Here is a 17,023-nt window from a genome sequence, read left to right on the forward strand (position 1 = left end):
TTACCACCACTGTCTGTAAGCGGTCCAACAGTCAAGCCACTCATCCGCTCCCCCAGAAAAAGACAGTAAACGTATATATGCTGGCAGAAAGAGGGAAGTGGCCCAGGTCGCAAACCACTGGCACATAGTGAACTCACATGCCCTTTTGGCCTGCTATAATCGGGCACATTGGGATGAAATGGAGGAATTGCTGCAATAACTACCTGAGGAACACCGTAAAAGGGGACAATAAATAATCTTTGAGGGCCAAATTATTACCAACAATTTTATACGGTGCACCTTCGATACAGCAGCCAGGGGTATCAACACCAGTAGCCTCCTAAGAATGCACACATAACTTTGGTGTTCTGTTTCAAACCTGAGGCCCAACAGGCAGTCTTAAACATGCTCTTTGATAAGGAGCAGCACCTGTTTGGACCACGAGCAGATACTAAGCTTGGCAAAATTAAAAAAGACACTCACACAGCCAAGGTGATGGATACCTTACAGACTCCCACACGCAGAGGTTCCTTTTGTCGCACAGGCTGTAGATGAGCATACAAATCCCCCTCCACAGATGCATCTACGTCCCAATACAAGCAAACTCACTCCTCTTACAGCAGAGTCTACTAGAAGTTCATTTAGAGGAACTAACAACAAGGGAAGAGTGCTGCCACATGCTGATCCACTGTAACACAGTGAGTACCCATACCTTCCTTCAGACTATCCAACACCTGTCGGGGCAGACTCCAGCACTTTCACTCTGTCTGGGACACCATCACCACAGACTAGTGGGTACTTGCCATTGCCCAACATGGATATTGTCTGGAGCTCATTACCACAATCCACAACATTTCCCATTGCACCCACATTATTGCAGGAACTTCTCAAGCAAGACCTCGAAGCCCTTCTCCTCAAAGGGGCCATAGAACCTTTTCCCCTACATCATTTATGTTCAGGAGTGTACTCCTTATTCTTCCTGATTCCCAAAATAGACAAGTCTCTCTGACCAATTCTGGATCTCAGGATGTATTTGTTTAGAAGGCAATCAGAACACTTCTATATGTTCGCTTCACATCATGCCTTTCCACTTCTACAAAAAGGTGACTTTGACAGCTCTAGATCTAAAGGACGTCTACTTTCACATACCAATACATCCTGCACACTGAAAATACTTAAGGTTCATCATTGCAGACAAATATTATAGATACAAAGTCCTTCCACTCGGGTTGACTACCACTCCTTGGGTATTTATCAAATACTTAGCAGTGGTCGCAGCGCACCTGCGAAGACCAAATGTCCACGTTTCCTTACCCGGACGATTGGCTCATTAAAGCCAGTACACTTCACCAGTGTCAAAAACATCTTGGTTGACAGTGGATGTAGGGTTTGCTTTCAGCATACCCCAAAGCTCACCTCCAACCTCTACAAGTTCAGCCTTACTTAGGAGCAATGTTGAGCACACAGTTAGGGTTGACATACCCCTATTCCGCAAGTATCCAGAATTTTCAGACACTTCTGCCTCACTTTCAGGAAACCCAATCCTACACAGTAAGGAACTTCATGCATCTGTAGAGGTGATGGCTTCTAGCATCGCCATAGTTCCTCATACGAGACTACACATGCATCCCCTACACCACTGCCAAGCTTGCCAATGGTCACATTCACAGGGTTACCTGGAAGAACTAGTGTTAGACTTCTACCCTCACTGTTCTATTCAATGGTGGAACACCAGCAACTAGCCATTTCTAGACCCTGTTCCTCACATCACACTGACCACAGACGCCTCACGGACAGGTTGAAGTGCTCACAAGACCTGACAGTGCAAGATCTTTGAGATGCAAAACATGAGTCACTACATGTCAGTTACGTGGAACTTCAGGTGGTATTCCTAGTACTGAAAGCTTTCCTTTCTCACCTGTCTCACAAGGGAATTGGGGGTGGGGGGGTTACAGTCCTTACAACTATCACACTATTCCCGGACCATATGGAAGTGGGCTGTTCCCAACATTCACCTGTTGGAGTATCTACGACTTTGAAGACCAGCAGGATGCAGCAACAAGTCCACAAATGGGAACTCTACCCACAAGTCCTCCAATCATATTTCCAAAAGTGGGCGTCCCCTCACATAGACCTTTTCGTCACAGCAGAAAACGCAAAATGGCCAATCTCCGCCTCATCCACAGTAGGCTGCCCTTGGATAGAGAGGCATTCACACAATCTAAACAAGGGCAGCTTACTTGGCTGAGTTGGTCAGGGATATTTGCCTACGCTTTTCCACCTCTCCCATTCATTCCATTTCTGGCCCGGAAGCTCAGGCAAAGGTCTCTTACCATGATCCTTGTGGATCCCACCTGGGCACGTCAGGCTTGGTTCACCGCACTTCTAGATCTTTCACTAGTCCTACAGGAGAAGCTCCCAAACAGGCCAGACCTTCTCACCCAGAATCAAGGATGAAGCAGGCATCCAGACCGCAAGTCAGTCAACCTTGCAATATGGCTCCTGAGGTCATAGTTTGGTTACTTTGGTTTGCCTGCAGAGTGTATGGACATTCTCAATGAATCACGCAGACCAACCAGTAGAGCCTGTTATGCTGCAGAATGGGAACGTTTTGTTTGCTACTGTCAATCCAAACAAAAGTGATCCTATGAAAGCCATGGTACAAGAAATTGTTTGCTATTTGCTTCATTTACATAAAGCAAATTTCGCTTACACTTCTATACACTTGCACCTCATCTCGCTTACACTGCCATACTCTTGCACCTCGCAACAATAGCTGCATATCTCTAAAATAGACAGCATCTCTCACTAGTCAGAATTTCAGTAATTAAAGCTTTCATTAAAGGACTCAAACGAGTCATTCCTTTGGGTTCCTCCAGCTCCCTTGTGGAACCTTAACATTGTACTCACTAGGCTTATGGGTCCTCCATTTGAGCCACTTCGCTCATGCACACTTCAGTTTCTCTCATGGAAGGTGGCATTCTTAGTCGCCATCACTTCACTCAGGTGTGTTAGTGAGCTCCAGGCACTAATCTTGGAAGAATGTTTCTTCCAAATCAAGTGTTTTTTCAGATCAATCCTAAATTTCTACCTGAAGTAGTATCACAATTTCACCTCTGTCAATCCATTGAGCTCCTAGATTTTTTCCCTCAACCAGATTCCATAGCGAAAAGAGCTCTTCACACCCTAGATTTCAAAAGGCCACTTTGTTCTAAGTAGATAGAACTAGAACTAAAACTTTACAGGAAAACTAAACAACTCTTTGTAGCTGTTTCTCCACCTCATAAAGTCAATCCAGTATCCAAATCGGGCATAACCAGGTGGATAGTCAAATGTATTTAAACTTGCTACATTAACGCCAAAAGACCTTTACCTGTTTCTCCCAGAGCACACTCCACTCATAAAAAGGGAGCTACTATGGCCTTCCTTGGGAACACTCCCATAGCTGAGATTTGTAAGGCACCTCCTTGGTCTACACCACACACTTTCACTAAACTCTACTGTTTGGATGTTTGAGCATGCCAATGAGCCAGTGTAGGTCAGGCAGTGCTACATACCCTTTTTTCAGACTACTGCATCACCCACAGGCTAGCCATTGCTTCTAAGGAGGGACTGCTGTACAGTCTATGCTGAGCATGTGTATACTGCTACACATGCCATTGAATGGATTAAATTACTTCCCTGTAAGCTTCTGTTTGTGGCATGTAGTGACATAGATTCACATGTGCCCTTCCTCCTCCCGAGACGCCTATGGCCATTGCAGTTACACTTTATATATATTTACATGTAGCATGGACTTCACTTTTTCTTACACATACCTTACACTCCTTTCTCACCCGCCTGTGTGGAATATAACAAAGGAGTCCATGCCCATGCGCAATATCAACTGGTGGGGAAGTCCCGCAATCTCATGACTCAAAAGACTTCTTCAAAGAAAAACAACTTGCAACACTCCAGACCCGACACTAGATGGCAGGAGTATGCATTACATGTGAATCTACAGTAGTACATGCCACAAATAGATGCTTACATGGTAAGTACCTAAATCCTTTCCAGTTTTTCTCCACACACCGCATATTTTATCTGCTGGGGAAATGCTTCACAATCTGGGTGTGTCCAGTGCTCTTAGGTTATACTTGGAAAGAATGGTTTCTTTTAGGCAATTCGATCTTCCTATAACTTAGGACTGTCACACTCTGGGCAGCAGCTAGGAGACAAAAGCTGCAGATGGATAACCTAATAATTATCAACCTTTTAGAACACAAGTTTATTCAGCCTTCTCCAAGACATGCTCATTCCACCAGAGCTAAGAGAGAGACTTTTCTGATGCATTTTCCCACTGCTGACTTCTGTAAGTACTGCTTAATTGATGCATCTCCTGGAAAGGTACAGCTTGTGGCCAGGAAATAATTCTCTATATCTGATTGTGTGAAGCTTGGTAAAGATCCCTGTGTCCACCTCCCAGTAGTTATGGCACAGTGGAATCAGCTTTCCAACCATTTGGAATGACAGACAAAGATTTCTAGTATTGTTATTTTGGGCTCTCTCCCCTCACATCACCAATCCAATTCTCTCTTAATTATGTGCATATTGTGCTACAATGTTTTGTGACAGAACAAAAGGAGACAACGGGGCTGGGAAATATGTATAAAGTATAGAAGGGTCAGGTTGATGTTTGAGAGGGTACATTCATGCAAGGCCTCATTGAGAAATGTAAGGAGACTGCACCCTCTTGATAAAGACTTTCTGGTTCTGCATATGTTTAATGAAATTCCCAGCCATTTGTCAATGTAGATAAACAAGAACAAACAATACCAACATTACTGTGAGGGTAGTATTTCCATTTTTGCTGTTTTGCACACCAGTCTTTTATAATGGTGTTGCCTTCATTGTTAAGCCCTGGTAGGTAAAAACAATTAGTTACAACAGGAGAGATGTAGACTGTTACTTTGTAAATGTTTTGCAATTCTTGCTTTCTCAACAGATTTCCTTGCTGACCTTAACAGTGTTTTTTTTACCTTTCTATAGGAACCATCGTTAGCATAGGAGACCCAAAAAAGAAGTACACAAGATATGAAAAAATTGGCCAAGGGTCAGTATCTAGAATACAGATTGTAGTTTTTGGCCTTTGTGTGTGCCATGGTAGTTGTCAACATGAATATTGTTCAAGTACACTGAAACATGCCCTGCATCGCAGAGTAAACATTCTATTGTTATGTCAATGTGCACATAATTTTGAAAGCCTTTATCATAACAGCTGTACCTACTCTATTTTCTGATTCGTATCTTCCTTTTGGCAACAATATTCTATTAACATATTTTAGCACTTGCAAAAAAATTATATATTTGAAAACTTTATTTAAAAAAGAAAATAATCTGTATCCAGGGATGTGTGGGTTAGGTTCTGCCTTAGATGGATCAAAAAGGTATCATGGCTAGATGGATCAAAAAGGTATCATGGAGTTGTGACAGACATAAGCAATGCTTATATCATCCCTAGTCTGACTACAAAGCATCTAGTTAAATCTGAGACTTCAATGACTAAGTAGCTTTTGTGAGGGAAATTACTGATTTGGTTATGAAGATGAGAGGTGCTAGAAACCATGTCCTAATTGGAATGTGTGGGAATCTTCATTACCTCTCTGTCTTAGCCCATATCCGGCTATCCACAAGGCAGACAGATTATTGGGCCTCAACTGTGGTTGTTGGGGTATTTTGCCACTGGTGTTTTGGGGCCCTTCCTATTATGCGTTCACACAGTGGACCAAATACAACGCTGTTTGTACCTGCCACTCTTGGTAGGGAAGGTTAGCAGTTAAAGGCTTTTCAGGCAAGGAAGGTAGTGTGCGATGCCTAGACTTAATCAGATACCCATGTGTTTGGTCTCAGAGGGCAGGCGAAGAATCCTGTTTACCAAGCAAGGGACATTCTTGACCAACCGCTACTCCATAAGAAAAATATTTCATATGTCAAGGAATCAAATTTCAATCCACCTCTGGCTCAACTGCCTTTGATTGCATACTTTGATAGGGAAAGATTAGTTGTTGCCCTCTTGAGCATAGTCTTGAAGAGTTAGCAGGGATACAGTAACCTTAAATGGTTCAGACCTTCCAGTATGTTGTTTCTAGTTCTTAGAACAATTCAGATAAAGGTCTCACATGTGCTTCCCTCCTATGTATGCATTATCATGAGGCAGAAAAAGCTATTGTCAGCCTAATATCTAAGGTCTCAGTTGTTTTTCACAATACCTAACTTTTGCTGACAAGCGATCACAGTCTCATGCACATGTGTGAAAATAATTTAGGACTCTGCCCCTCATTGAAGGGGGAATTGTGGTCTGCTTTGATGCCCCTTATTGATTGCAGAATTGTTTCTTGGGGCAAACGTGTACATTAACTTCATGCCTGTACCCAGTGTTTGAAGAGTAATTTTCTTATTAATCTCCTCATCAAAATGTTGTCTTAGTCTGAATTAAAGATTGTGCTTAGGTTTATACTGCATGTTTTTCCCACTGCATTCCCCATCTACGCATTCTGCTTTTGGAACAGATTTTAGCCTTACTTGACATGTACTGCCAATTTGCTACATTTCCAAAAACTACTATGGTCACTGGTTTTTCATGCACACTTTAATATCAAAATGTATTCACATGGGTCAGCCCCAAGAGATTTGAAGTGTGAGAATGATAACCTAACCAACCTGCTGCCTCTTGATATCTTAATTTCCAATATGTCTGTAAAAGAAAAAAACAATTCTCCTGAAAGGCCCAAATTTACACTAGTTATGTCAGGTGGCACAAGTCTGAAAGGCCTCAAAGCAGCGGGTCATATTAAGATTCCCATGTATCTTGATGAGGATGCACCACATAGTTTGGTCACTCTTTACAATAGCGGTCTCAAATATTGTATTGGAAACATCATACATCACTTTTTTGTATGAAGGAAGAGTTGATTAATATTTGTCAAGCAAGATGATGCACGATTCTTTGTCACTGTCCGTTATCATTGACGGATGCAGAAGTTAGGTGATTTTATGGTTCGCATCTATTTTATTGTATTTCAGTAGTGAAATACAACGTGAGGCAATACAGCTATAGGCAGTTAATTCCGGTGAAGGTACTGCTCATTAAATAATCCGGAGTTAATCAAACCTGTCCAAAACTAATTCCCACCCACCTCAAACGCCCTCACATCTGGGTACTCACTCCAGAAAAGGAAAACAAACATGCCCAGGTAGTGCACAAGTCCCCCTTGTCTGTGCTGTATTAATTCAACCCCCCCCCCCCCCATCCTGTGCTATGTCAGATGCCATTAAGAGCAGTAGGCAGAGGTACTGATGGCAAGTCAATTCATTAAATTCAGCAGAGTAATGCTATGTATGGTTGCCACAGCTTTCTGTAGGAGTTTATCTGATGAGTCAGTTCAGGGGACAGCCTTCCATACTAAGAATACGCCACAGCCTATGGAGCCATGCTGTGTGTGTTGGGAGCTTTTCTGTGCCCCAGTAGGAAAGAATGCTTTGGAGTGTTGCTCCCAGCACCATGCCAATATGACAACCCTTGTGTGATTCAAGCAGGCACGTCGCTGCATTGGGTAGGCCCAAAATACCATAAGCCATGAAGCGGGGCAGCTGTGTGTCAAAACTTTCGTCAGTGTCAGCTAGGATTGTGTCCCAGTACCGTAAGAGTTTAGGACGGTCCCAGAGAAGGTGACTAAGGGTCCCAGGGTATCCACATCCTTTCCAGCAATCCACACTTCAATTAGGGTTGCCTCTGCAAATGCTTGCAGGTGTGAGGCACCAGTAAGTAGCAATTTTGGTGGCCGTTTCAATGCCTGTGGTGTTGTGTGTGAAATGCAGTGCCTCATGATAGATCTCGTCCCATTCCTTGTGTGTGTTCACCCGAGCTCACATACCCATTTATTTTGCCCCGGGGTTTTAACCGCAGGACGGGACTGCTACAACAAGGTGCACAGTTCAGAGGTGAGGCATTAATCATTCTTGGATAACAGCTATTTTTCCAAAGAGCGTTCGCGGGTGCTGCACCTCCTTCTGGATGGCTGGGTGGGTAAACCCAGTGACGGACTTGCAGGTATCACATCCTCTCTTGTTCTTGTAACCCAAAGTCCACTTTGAGCTACAAAAAAAAGAGATGGGGCTTGTGGCGTCCAACATATTCCCAATAGGCCTGCAGCCTGCCAAGGTGCAAAGGCGGTACGATGAAGACCTCAGGTAAACTCTGTGCTACTCAAGATGGGAGTCAGCAGGAACAGAAATGTCAAGATGATTTCAGGTGGCCACTCAGCCCCTTATTCCAAGGGTGGCCTTGGTGACATGGGATGAATACAATCCCAGGCTCTCTGTGAGCATTTCAAAATGGGACCTTCCAGAGATGCTCTATCCATAAAACGTCAGTGCTTTTCAAACTCTTCAAGTCCATTCCACCAGGAAGCAGAGTTGTGCTACTTGGTAGTTAGGTAAAAAGACAGGGACCCTGAAACCCCCCTCGTGGACTGGGTGGTAAAATCAGGTTGTAGCTCATACTGGGCTACCCTTCACCCTTACAAAGCAGTTAAGTTCCCCTGCAAGAATTGGAACATGCCTTTTGTGGGCTCCTGGGAAAAAGCCTGGAACAGAAATAGCTCAGGAGGATGGTCATCTTCAACGCCATCAACCGTCTGAGCCATGAAAGCTTCCAGTGAGCAAGGTCCATCCACCCTTGCTGGGGCAAGGCCTTTGTTAATTGAGGTCTGCGGTGTGTCTCACCTTTGAGGGTATTTGGACACCCAGGTAGGTCACTGATGAGTGCCCACTGCCCTGGGTATTAGGCGGCCAGTTTTGACAGCATGGGGAGTGCCACAGGAAGGTTAAGAGTCTGACTTCCTAATATTGAATCAAAAGCCAGCCACATCCCCAAACCTCTCTAGTTCTCCCAGGAAGGCTGGTAGGGCCCCCAGCCGGTAGTCAACTGCAACCATCACGTCGGGAGCATAAAGGCTTAGGGTATGCTCCTCCCTCCCAAAGCACATCCCAGTAATGGATGGGTTATCCTGCACCCTCTGGTCCATTGGCTCCCTGTTCAGAGCAAACAGCAGAGTGGACAGAGCGCATCCCTGCTGTGCCCCCTTTTAATGGGGGAAGAGGGGCCGAGTCCTGGCCACTGGCCCGCATCGTTGCTTGCGGTGCCCCATATTTTCTAAGATTCCAGAACTTCTTCCCAGTGCCAAAATAGTGGAGTATTGATTCCAGATAGGTGCATTGCATCCAATCAATTGCCTTCTCAGCATTTATGTCAGGGAGCATGATGTCTCTCTACAAGCACTTAGCTTCGTCCACAAAATGAAGCATCTTTTTGGTTTTGTTGCCACACTGGCGTTGGGGGATGAAACCTGCCTGATCTGGGTCCATTAAGCCTAGCATACAGGGTCCCAACCCCACTTCTAAGCTACTGGTGAATAGTTTAACATTCACATTTATAGGTGAGATGGATCTGTAAGAACCATACATTCTAGAATTTTTTTTCCAGGTTTAGGACTAACAGTGCTAAAAGCCTTGAGCATAGCAGGTGGTAGTGTGCCTGTGTCGGCTAGGGAGTTAAGAGCCTAGTGAGGCTAGAGGCAAGTGTTTAGCAGAACGTTTTAATAGGAAAGGGCTGGAAAGCCACTGTGCCTGGTGATTTGAGAAGTTTCTGCTTTGTAGTGGCCATCACCACCTCCTCTATGTGAATAGGTTTATCTAAAGAGCCAGCCCGGTGGGGCACCAGCCGGGTTGTGCAAGTGCCCTGAAGATATACTCAAAGGGCCATCAGGAAGCAGGTCCTGTGCTATGTAGATCATCTTATAGTATTCCCGAAAAAGCTTCAGCAATAAGCCTGTCTCCTGTGACTCACCACCATCTTGATGGAGGATAGAATCCACCCTCTCTACCTGCTGTTTAGCTCACAGCTTATTAGCTAGTAACTTGCAACATTTACCCCTCCCACATAGAAAGAATGCTCAAGTTGGAGTAGTGTGAATTCGTCCCTGTCCAGCTGTGCCCGTATAGCTTCCAACCGTCGTCAGATCCTGTGGGCCCCTGTTCATTTATGGATGAACTCAAGTTCCTTCACCTACTCCCCAAAGGCCTTTGGTGGAGTTTGTTGGCCATAGAAATAATTTCTTCCTGAATTACTACTTTTAATGATTCCCATAGTGTGGCTATGGAATTGTCAGCTGTGTCATTAAGGGCTTAAAAGTTTGATGGCTTGTGTGGTGTGGCAGACCACGTCCGGCTGATGGAGTAAGCCTGCTCACATTCGCCATGGACAAGGCACTTGCTGTGATGAGGTACATGAAGGGGAAGGGTTAAAGCGACATGATCGGAGAGGATCCTAGGTTCAATCTCAACCAGTCATTTGCATTTGGATGCTACTCATCCCCAGGAAGTAATCCGGATGAGCTTAGGTTTTGTATGCATGGGAAGAAGGTATAGTATCTATTGTGTGTGTGACCCTCCATAAGTTGTGCAGCCATATCGCCTGCATCCAGTTCTCTTCCTTCTGTCAGTTCCCCAGCCATGCCACTGCCTGGAGTTATCTACCTTGTTAATTAACCGAGGTTGAAGTGTTTGTCCACCCCATCCCCCACACCCCCCTCCTAACCACAGACCCCGTCTAATCCAGAGAGGCCATTACCTCAGCTACGGCCTATGGATCTTTTAAGAAAGCATTCTCGGTTTTCATTGGGGGCATATAGGGATGCCAGTGTAGATGTAAGATCACCTATGTGTACATCTTTTGGCAAGCTTGCACCCCACTGTGCACAAACAAGTGAGAAACCAGAATGGTGACTCCTCCAGTCTTGGCAGTAGTAGAGGAAAGGTGTTATTGCAGGAAGTGTCAGGATTTTGTTCTATTCCAGTCCCCATATGTCAACTGTGTTTCCTGCAAGAGACAGCTATCACCTCCTTGACTGTTCCAGGTATAAGAATATTACCTTGCGTTTAACCAGGCAGTTGAGCCCTTTCACATTCAAGGACCCAGTCTTCAGGTCATTGTGGGGAACGTTGAGGTTTGGCTAAAGCGGCAGTATAGGGCCAGCAGTAGCCGCAATCACATAGCCTTTCAGTGGCCCTGCACATGGGGTTAGATGGGGTCTTTAAGAGGAACAGTGGACATAGAAACTAAAAAGAAAATAAGGGAATGAGTACCCTCCTACCATAAACCCAAACCATGAACAAAGAAAAAATATAACCACAAAATGACCATGCGGCCGCCATTAGCCAGGTAAGTCCCGAGAGTGTCCTCAGGTGGGGGGATCCACAAGGGTCGCGTCCATTGCTGCAAGGCGAGGTCACCTGCCACCCCCGCCCCAGAAGCTGAGCAGCGTACCCCATAGTAGTAGAGAGGTCCAGGCAGGTCTCAGGGCAATCCGTTCCTCTGTGGGTCACCAGCCAACTTGTCCAAGAAATCTGATAGAGACTTCTAGTTGCAGATTCCTTACCTTCGAATTTTCCCCCAGAGGTCAGACTGGATCCGGAGAGCAATACCCTTGCATGTCGGTAGGTGGCGTCGGTTGACTCCGCAGGCGTAGTAGTCATCCTGGTTGACGTGATGACATTGGGAGTAGTACATAGATGCCGCCCTCGCACAGTGACGTCAGTTCTTTTCTTTCCATGCCATGCGCTGATTCTGAGAAGAGCTAACCTAGGCTATTTTTTGGCTGAATTCAACCATTTTGTCGAAATTTTTTGTGTACTACTTTGGTGCGTTGAGATGTCCCCGAAGACCGGGTTCAAACCATGTGAGGACTTCATCAGACAGTGTCGGTGACTGATCCTCACCGTGTTTGTCTGTGGTACCTCAAGCACGACCTGAAGTCGTGCTCGGAGTGTGGTGCCATGCACCCGAAGGCTTTGAGGGAGCGGTCCCTAAAGCTAATGACGGCCCGGCACTCGAGTCCACGTAGGTCCTGGCCTCGCTCGAGACTAAGGTCTCGAGATCGGTCACGGAGTCATCACCAATCGACTTCTTCTAAATCCTCAGGTCAAGGTAAGGAGAAGAAGTCGTCTCATCGCTCTCCCCGACTTCACCCAGTCGCTCGGCCGACGCGAGAAGAGCGTCCATGCAATAGGCCTCTGTCCTCAGAGCCTGCGTCTACTCTGTGCTTCCCAGAGTTTCCCAGAGCCAGAGCGACCCCAGCCCAACTGAAAGAGTTTTACGAGGCCATGCGCCTCATCTTTTGGTGGGCCGACCCCAATACGGCGCCTTCGGCCCCAAGGGGTTGGGCTGAGGGGCCTTTGGGTTCCACACCGGCGGCTTCGGCACTGGGTCGATTATCAATGCTCCTGACGTCCGTAGTGCCTACTATCGACATTGACCTAATTTTTATCCCTGACGACTCTGAGTCGGAGGGGTGTCAGCCGACGCTGCCTTCGGCGGGGCCTATTAACCCCAGGTCGGATTTGAACCCTTTTTCCTGTGGGTATGAATATGGGGAGGAATTGGATGGGTCCCTGGACCCTTATGAATACCAGGATGCCCCTACTATGGACTGGGCGCAGGGTTTGGGCAAAGCCAGAGGTCTGGGTACTTCTCTTGACGCTGTCATGCTGTCTCCTACTGTGGCTACGGCGGAGGGAGCAGCTTATGGTATGGTGGTCAGTAGGGCAGCTGAGGTCCTCGGCCTTGAGCTACCTACTGTAGAAGGCAGGTCTAATCTCGTGACGGAGGTACTTCAGCCTGGGGCTCTGGGGCTTCTAATTCTGGACTCCTTTTACCATTCAATGGGACCCTCATCGATGTCCTTTTGGGTACATGGTCCAAACCCCACACAGGGTCTCCTGTAAATAGGACTATCACTCGCTGCCATTGGCCGGCACCGAACGACCCAAAATTCCTGTCCTAACAGCCCACGCCGGAGAGTCTTGTTATCCAGGCTTCCTCTTCTTCAGCCGTGTTTCCCTTCCGCACCCCTGGATAGGAAATCCAAAAGGCTGGAACAGTTTGGAAAGAAGTTGTTTTCTTCCTCCAGTCTAGCGCTGCGGTCTGTGAACACCGCATGCCTTTTAGGCCGTCATATACACTCCCTGTGGGGTACGGTTGCACAAGTCCTGCCTCAGATACCGGAGGAGGCCTGTGCTATTGTCTCCCAGGCAGTGAGCGCTGGGAGAGGTGCAGCAAAGTTCACAATCCGATGTGGGTTGGATATGACCAACTCTCTGGGCAGATTGGTTGCAACAACAGTGGCCTTACGGCGCCACATCTGATTACGCACTTCTGGTTTCCCAGGGGATGTCCAACAGTCACTCATTGACATGCCCTTCGATGGCACCCGTCTCTTAGGAGACAAAGCGGACTCGGCCTTTGAGAGATTCAAGGATTCCCGGGCTACGCCTCAGTCCTCAGTCTTTCCTCGCCCACCACAGTCCACTTTTCGTCCCTTTCGTTGACACGGAAGGGGCGCCCTGTCGCTTCCTCCACCCAGCCAGCTTGCCACGCACGCTGGCCAGCCTATGTGGCCATGGGACAGGGAACCGGAGGTCTCTTCAGTCCACCTCTGCCCAGCTGCAGCCTCTAAACCTTCCTAGTCCGTCCCCTCACTCCCACCCAGTTGGTGGTAGGATCCGCCATCACCTGCCCCCACTGGGAACATATCACCACGGACGGATGTGTTTTGCTTATCATTCAGAAGGGCTACTCCCTCCCTTTCGAATCTGCTCCACCGCACACGCCAACATCCTCCCATCATCTTCCAGAGGATTATTTGGCACTTCTCCTCCAGGAAGTCGCTGCTATAATGGCTATAGGAAGGGTCCCTGTGCCAGAAGTAGGTCATGGTTGTTATTCCCCCCACTTTCTGATACCAAAGAAGGACAAGGGCTTACGTCCTATCCTAGACCTTCGGGACCTGAACTACTTCCTCAAGAAGGAGAAATTCAAAATGCTCACCCTGGCTCAGGTTCTGTCTGCATTAGGCCCAGGAGAATGGATGGTAGCGTTGGACTTGCAGGGCGCTTATTTCCACATCCCCATCCTGCCTGCCCACAGACGTTACCTACGATTCGTGGTAGTCACGAGCACTTTCAGTTTACCGTGCTCCCCTTCGGCCTTACCAGTGGCCCTCGGGTGTTCATGAAAGTGATGGCGATGGTTACAGCTCATCTGCGCAGGTTAGGGGTCTCAATCTTCCCCTACTTTGACGACTGGCTGTTGAAGGCGGACTCGCCCCAGACAGTCGCCTCCCACCTTCAGACTACGGCGAACCTACTGCATGCGCTGGGGTTCACTATAAACGTGCCGAAGTCACACCTGACTCATTCTCAGACGCTCCCGTTCATCGGAGCAGTTCTGGACACAGTGCAGTTTCGGGCTTTTCCTCCCGTAAAGCAAGTCCAAGACATTCAGGCTATGATTCCAATCTTTCAGCCTCAGTCTTGGGTTTCGGTGAGACGGACTCTGAGGCTGCTGGGCCTCATGGCCTCCTGCATCTTGCTAGTGACACATGCCAGATGGCGCATGCGGGCTCTGCAGTGGGACCTGAAGTTCCAGTGGGCGCTGCATCAGGGGACTCTCTCCGACATGGTCCAGATCTCGGAGAAGACTGAGAAAGCCCTGCAGTGGTAGCTTTTGAATCCGAATTGGGTCCATGGCAGATCCCTCTCCCTTCACCAACCAGATATCTCTATAGTGACAGATGCGTCACTTCTGGGTTGGGGTGGCCACATGGTGAGAGGCGGAGATCAGAGGCCTCTGGTCTCCGGCAGAATCGGGCTCCATATATATCTGCTGGAGCTCCGGGCGATCAGGCTTGCTTTGAAAGCATTCCTGCCCTCTCTCAAAGGGAAAGTGGTGCAGGTGTTCACGGACAATACTACCGCCATGTGTTACTCCAAGAAACAAGGCGAAGTAGGTTCCTGGACCCTTTGTCGGGAGGCACTACGCCTCTGGACATGGCTGGAACATCAGGGCATTACCCTGATGGTTCAACATGTGGTGGGTTTCCTCAACGCCAGAGCAGACAAACTCAGCTGTTGACGCACAGTTGATCACAAATGGCGTATCCATCTGGAGGTGGCACAAGGTCTCTTTCAGCAGTGGGGAGAGCTTTGGTTAGATCTGTTTGCCTCTGCAGAGAACGCGCAATGTCAGCAGTTTTACGCGTTGGAGTTTCCAAGGCGGCACTCGCTCGGAGACGCTTTTCATCTTGAGTGAAATTCAGGCCTCCTTTACACCTTCCCGCCTATTCCTCTTCTTCCCAGAGTTCTCAAGAAAATCAAGAACGACCGGGCCCATGTCATCTTGGTGGTTCCGGACTGTGCTCGAAGAGTGTGGTATCCAGAGCTATTGAGCATGTCCATCGATCCACCACTCAGACTGCCTCTTCGGGCTGATCTTCTGTCGCAGCTACAGGGGACGGTTCTGCACCCGAACCTGTCAAACCTCCACCTTCATGCGTGGAGATTGAGCGGCAGCAGTTGACGACTTTTGCCCTTCCACCCGAAGTCTGCAATGTCATCTTGGCAGCCAGGCGTCCATAGACTAAAACTGTATACGCCTGTCGTTGGAATAAGTTTGTGGCATGGTGTAACAACAAATATGTTCCCCTTTCACCCCTCTGTCAGAGGTTCTTCTGTTCATTCTTTCTTTAGCCCATCAGGGCTCTGCTTTGGGCACCCTTAAGACTTATTTATCTGCCACTTCCGCCTTTCTTAGGTTACCTGATCAGCTCTCACTCTTTAAATCTTCTATTGTGAGTAGGTTCTTAAAAGGGCTCACCCACTTATTTCCTCTCACTCCATTTATCATGCCTCAGTGGGACCTTAATCTTGTACTTACTTATTTGATGTATACCCCCCTTTGATCCCATGCATAATTGTCCCTTGCAGCTCCTCACATTCAAAACTCTTTCTGGTCGCTATCACCTCTGCTCGCAGAGTGAGTGAACTTCAAGCCCTTTCCTCAAAACCTCGATACTTGTCTGTACATCCTGACAAAGTAGCGTTACGCACTAGAGCTTCCTTCCTTCCTAAGGTGGTTACACCATTTCATGTAGGCCAGTCTATCAATTTGCCTACCTTCTACGCACCCCCACATCCTTCCCATGAGGAGGAGAGACTCCACCGTCTGGACCCAAAAAGAGCGTTGGCATTCTACCTCAATCGTACTAAAGATTTCCGGGTGGACGATCAACTCTTAGTTGGCTATGTGGGTGCGAAAAAAGGGAAGGTGGTGCAAAAGCGTACCATCTCTCGATGGGTGCTTCTTTGCATCAAATTGTGCTATGCTTTGGCAAAGAAGCAACCTCCTGAAGGCTTGCAGGCTCATTGCAACAGAGCTACTGCTGCCTCCATTGCGTTAGCATGCGGAGTTCCTGTCCTGGATATCTGTCAGGCAGCTACGTGGGCATCCCTGCACACGTTTGCTAAGCATTACTGTCTGGATAGTCAGGTCCGTTGAGACGGCTCCTTTGGTCATTCGGTCCTGCAGGACTTTCTAGTATGATCTTGCTTCGCCGCCCACCACCGAGGATGGCATTTCTTGGGTATCCTAATGTAAGGAATCTGCAACTAGAAGTCTCTATCAGATGTACAAGTTACTTACCTTCGGTAACAAAAAATCTGGTAGCGACATATTCTAGTTGCAGATTCCTTACCGCCCACCAATCTTCCCCGCTTGCGAACTGATTTCTAGGGACAGGGATTCCCCCTTTCAGGTGCTTAGCTCTGGCGCACCAATCTCAGTGTTCTTAGCGTCTCTGCGCTCTGGCATGGAAAGTCGTTAAAAGAAACTGACATCACTGCGCGAGGGCGGCGTCTATGTACTCACGGTGACCACGACGCCTGAGGAGTCGACCGACGCCACCTACCAAGGGTATTGCTTGAAGAAAAAATCTCCGGATCCAGTCTGATGCCTGGGGGAAAATTCGAAGGTAAGGAATCTGCAACTAGAATATGTCTCTACCAGATATTTCTTTACCGAAGGTAAGTAACTTGTACGACTTGTCTCTCAATGGCTGTTTGCTTGCTTGGTTGCTGCTGGGCGTAGGCCTTTGGGGGAAGTCAGAATCTT

The 17,023-nt window shown here is 47.4% G+C and overlaps 1 protein-coding gene across 1 annotated transcript in view; it reads left to right on the forward strand.

Moving 5' to 3' along the window:
* Positions 1-17,023, forward strand: part of PAK2 (p21 (RAC1) activated kinase 2) — a 439,171-nt gene that overhangs the window by 220,661 nt on the left and 201,487 nt on the right. Inside the window, exon 8 of the mRNA XM_069213609.1 lies at positions 5,008-5,071. Within this exon, the coding sequence (XP_069069710.1) occupies positions 5,008-5,071 (64 nt within the window). The remainder of the gene's footprint in view (positions 1-5,007; positions 5,072-17,023) is intronic.

This window comes from Pleurodeles waltl, chromosome 11, assembly GCF_031143425.1.
Source record: "Pleurodeles waltl isolate 20211129_DDA chromosome 11, aPleWal1.hap1.20221129, whole genome shotgun sequence".
Classification (NCBI taxonomy): Eukaryota; Metazoa; Chordata; class Amphibia; order Caudata; family Salamandridae; genus Pleurodeles; species Pleurodeles waltl.